Raw genomic sequence first — 4,081 nt, forward strand, 5'->3', positions numbered from 1 at the left:
AGACAACGATGTGGACATGTGGTGAGTGTCTATGCTTGCAGGCAATAGGTGTGTCCTCTTAAGTGGTAGAGAAATTTTTTGAAACAAAAATGTATACGGACAGCGACTGTATGACACTATTTAAAGTGGCCTTGTTGCGGTTGGTGAGCTTTCTACTTCTATAGGTCACTATGCTTTTGGTGAGCTTTCTACTTCTATAGGTCACTTTTTAACTTAGAAGACGCATGCAGGCGGGCAAACCAATATCATATTCAAATTTCAACTTACAATATAATTGATGTGAGAAACACGTCTTTCCACTGCCGGCCAAAAAGTGCCCTTTGTAAGGTTGGATCGTTTTAGTCTAATATGGTTAATTACATCCACCAAAAAAACATGATTAATTAGAGATTTGATAAAGATATGGAGCAACAACTTACCCACTCATCTTGTCCAAAATCCTTTTTTTTTTCTTATTCTTTTATTTTCGTCTCTTTTCATTTTGTGTGAAAGATATGTTGCAGGAGGATAATGAAACGTCAAAACATCTTACCATGCATGGGCAATTAAGATCTAGGGCTTGTGTTGAAATTGTGGCTCAAACCTATGTCTCGCGCATCAGTTTGCAAGTGCAAGACCATACCGAATATCTAAAAAGGAAAATTGGAGAATTGGGAGCATTGTGCAATGACGCCATATGCACATCCTAATTAGGACAAGCCCTATTGGACAACACTAATTAAGTGATGTGGAACATGTGTGACAGTTAGACTTCACATGAGGGACAACCTGTTTTTATATTATTAGGATTATATACAATTTTAGGGTTTAGGGTTAATTTTATAAGGTTGGATTAAGTATTACTTATTGGGATTAAAATTTTAAATTAGTTAAATTTGTTAACTTTTCAATCCTAGGCTTAGGATTTAAGTTTAGGTTTATAAATATAGGATTAATATTTGAGTTGTAGGTATTAATTTTATGTTTTTTGTGTTAATTTTATAATTTTAGGGTTGGTTTTATAATTTATAAGTTTTGTGTTAATTGTATACTTTTAGGGTTCAAATTTTAATTTTTAAAGTTTAGGACTTTGTAGATGTCGCAATTGATTAGGCAATGTAGGTATTTCCAACGGCTAGTTTTCTGGACCTTTGGATTTTCTATGGTAAAAAAAATTTGAATTTGAAATCCAACGGCTAGTGATGTGGCGTGATCTAGGCCGTCCGATCCAACGATCAACAATCCACGTTTTTCAGCCCAAAAAATTTAAAAAAAAAGGCACAACGGTCAGAATTATGATCGTTGGCCACGTGTCAACATATAGGCTATTGGATTTGAATCTTTTTCAAATCCAATGGTCCAGATTAATTGTTTATTTGCAAACAATCTATCCTTCTTATAATATGTGATAGTTGCCCTGTATATTAAGTTACCATGCACGTATGTTATTAGTATTACAACGTTGCTATTTACAACAAATATCGTAATATCCGCTGTATCTGTATGTAATTACAAAAAACTATTTAAATGCAGAGTATATATATGCGAGTAAATTATATGTTACAGCTACGGCTTACAATTTAAAATCAATTAGTTTAATCCAATTACATAAAGATTGAAAAGCATATGCAAACGGAAATGCAAAAATATTTAAATGGGCAAGATATCTAGAGAATTCAAATTCTTTCCACTGCACCCCATTTTTTGTTAGGGTCCGACCATTCCTTATATAAACATCCCGCCACACGCACGCCTTTCCCACACACACACACTCTCTCTCTCTCTCTCTCTAAAATAATTAGCAATGGCGCCTGAGCAGGTTCAAATTCCGACCAAAATTTCCAGAAACGAAGACCAGCAAGAAGCTCCGCTCTACGGAGACATCTTAGAGGCCATACTCTACCACGTGCCTCTCCTCCATCTCGTCCCTGCCTGCCACGTGTCCAAGTCTTGGAACCGCGCCGTCTCCTCCTCCCTCCGCCACCTCAACCGAAACGTCAAGCCCTGGGTCATCGTCCTCTCCCAAACCACTTGGTCTCCCTACAAGACCACCGCACGTGCCTACGACCCCTCCTCGCACGCTTGGATCGATATCCACTCTCAGCCGTCGATCAAATCCATCTCCACCCTCCGATCCTCTCACTCCAAACTCCTCTACATGCTCTCTCCCTCCAAATTCGCCTTCTCAACCGATCCCCTCCACCACACGTGGCACCACGTGGACGCCCCTCTCGTCTGGCGCACCGACCCGATTGTCGCGCTGGTCGGGCACCGCATAGTCGTCGCAGGCGGCACCTGCGATTACGAGGACGACCCTCTGGCCGTCGAAATTTACGACACGAGGGAGCGAAGGTGGTGCACGTGCAACTCAATGCCCGCTATCCTCAAGGACTCCGCGGCCTCCACGTGGCTCTCTGTCGCCGTGGACGACAGCAAAATGTACGTGACAGATAAAAACACCGGTTTGACCTACACGTTCGATCCCGACTCCAGGACGTGGAGTGGACCGTACGATCTGTGTCCCGACGGTACGGTGTTCGGCGCCATGACCGGATTCGCTAACGGCTGTTTCATTTTGGTGGAAGCGATCGGAAGCGCGGTGCATTTGAAAGGCGTGAAAGTGTGGGAAGTGAACGGCTTGTCATTTGAGTGCAAAAAGTTGATCGGGGAGATGCCCCCGGCGATGATGGCGAAGCTGAAGGGCGAGAGCGACTGCGCGGGGACGGTTTCGATGAGCTGCACGAGAGATATGGTGTGCCTGCATAACCCTTGGTCGCCAGAGGAGCTGATTCTCTGCGAGCTAGTCGACGGCGGGTGCAGGTGGGGGAGCGTACGGAATGCAGTTGTGAACGGCGGGACTCGAATGCAGAAGCTTGTGGTGACGTGTTCGAATGTGGGATTGCCGGATTTGCACAAAGCCGTACAAGTTGGAGCGCTGAAAGTGGTTTGAAAACGGCGGTATGAATCATGGCGGAAATTTAATCGTGTTTTATATATGGAATTTTATTAGTTTTCCAAAAAGTATGTTGATTCGAGAGCTTTCGTTGAATTTAATTAAGGGGCGTGTCGATATAGGTGCGTTTTAAATTTTTTAGACTAAACATTTATGTTTTTGAGAGATTTGATTAAACTCTCATTCTCATAATTTTTGTGTAGAATTAACCATTTTTATACCAAAATTACATAACCTGCCACTACCCCATATTTCTTAAAATCTCACACCAAAAAAATGCACAACATATTGAACCAAACTTCCTATAATCTAGCATTTCGATTAACCTCTCCCTTGTGAGATATTTCACAATTTCTTCCTATAATTTAACAATGATTATCTACGATTTAACATAATTTTTTCTCAAAACGGTTGAAAATATTTTTAAAACTCACTAAATCAAACGTACCAATATAATTTTTTATATCAATACCTTAAGAGAAAATAGGACTAGCAACCAAATAAACGTACCAATAAATAATGCGTATGAAATTGAGCATACCAAAATCAAAAGTAATGTACTAATATCAACAATATGTACCAAATCAAATATACTAAAATCGTAAATAAACTTACCAATCAATGTTTTTAACAAATTCAAACGTGCCCAACGATAAGTTTCCGGTACTGTTCACTTTAACGAAAAACCACATTTTAACACCAAAAAGTCAATCATGGTACTATTCACTTTATCCTTTATTTTGTTCTTATCGTTAAAACTCAAAGTTTTTAAACAATTTTCATTAGTTTTCCTTTCTAATTTCCTCTTTAATTAATAAAAAATAATGGTGACAAATGTTACATTGGACGGTCCGTTATTCTATGCTTCTGTGGACTTACTAGAACACGGTTTGCAGAAAAAGACATGAGATTCAAGTCTTGTTACTTAACATGTTGTTTATTGATTGGAGAGATTTTTCAGCTGGAACAGGCGACAACACGTTATTAAACTAAACATGGTAAATACCAAAAATATGTATGACAATATTTGGGAATTTCTTATATATTCATTAATCTCCAAAATGGAGTATATATAGGAGTTACAATTGGTATTACATATGTACTTTACCAATGTGGAACAATAAACTACCATTTACACTTTAACTAATA

General features: G+C 39.2%; 1 protein-coding gene across 1 annotated transcript; it reads left to right on the forward strand.

The window, feature by feature from the left end:
* The first annotated feature begins 1,654 nt into the window (after positions 1-1,654).
* On the forward strand, positions 1,655-3,124 carry LOC126607962 (F-box/kelch-repeat protein At1g23390-like). The gene has a single exon (XM_050275683.1). The coding sequence runs from the start codon at positions 1,784-1,786 to the stop codon at positions 2,927-2,929; it is 1,146 nt and encodes a 381-aa protein (XP_050131640.1). The 5' UTR covers positions 1,655-1,783; the 3' UTR covers positions 2,930-3,124.
* The last annotated feature ends 957 nt before the right edge of the window (positions 3,125-4,081 follow it).

This window comes from Malus sylvestris, chromosome 16 (assembly GCF_916048215.2).
Source record: "Malus sylvestris chromosome 16, drMalSylv7.2, whole genome shotgun sequence".
Classification (NCBI taxonomy): Eukaryota; Viridiplantae; Streptophyta; class Magnoliopsida; order Rosales; family Rosaceae; genus Malus; species Malus sylvestris.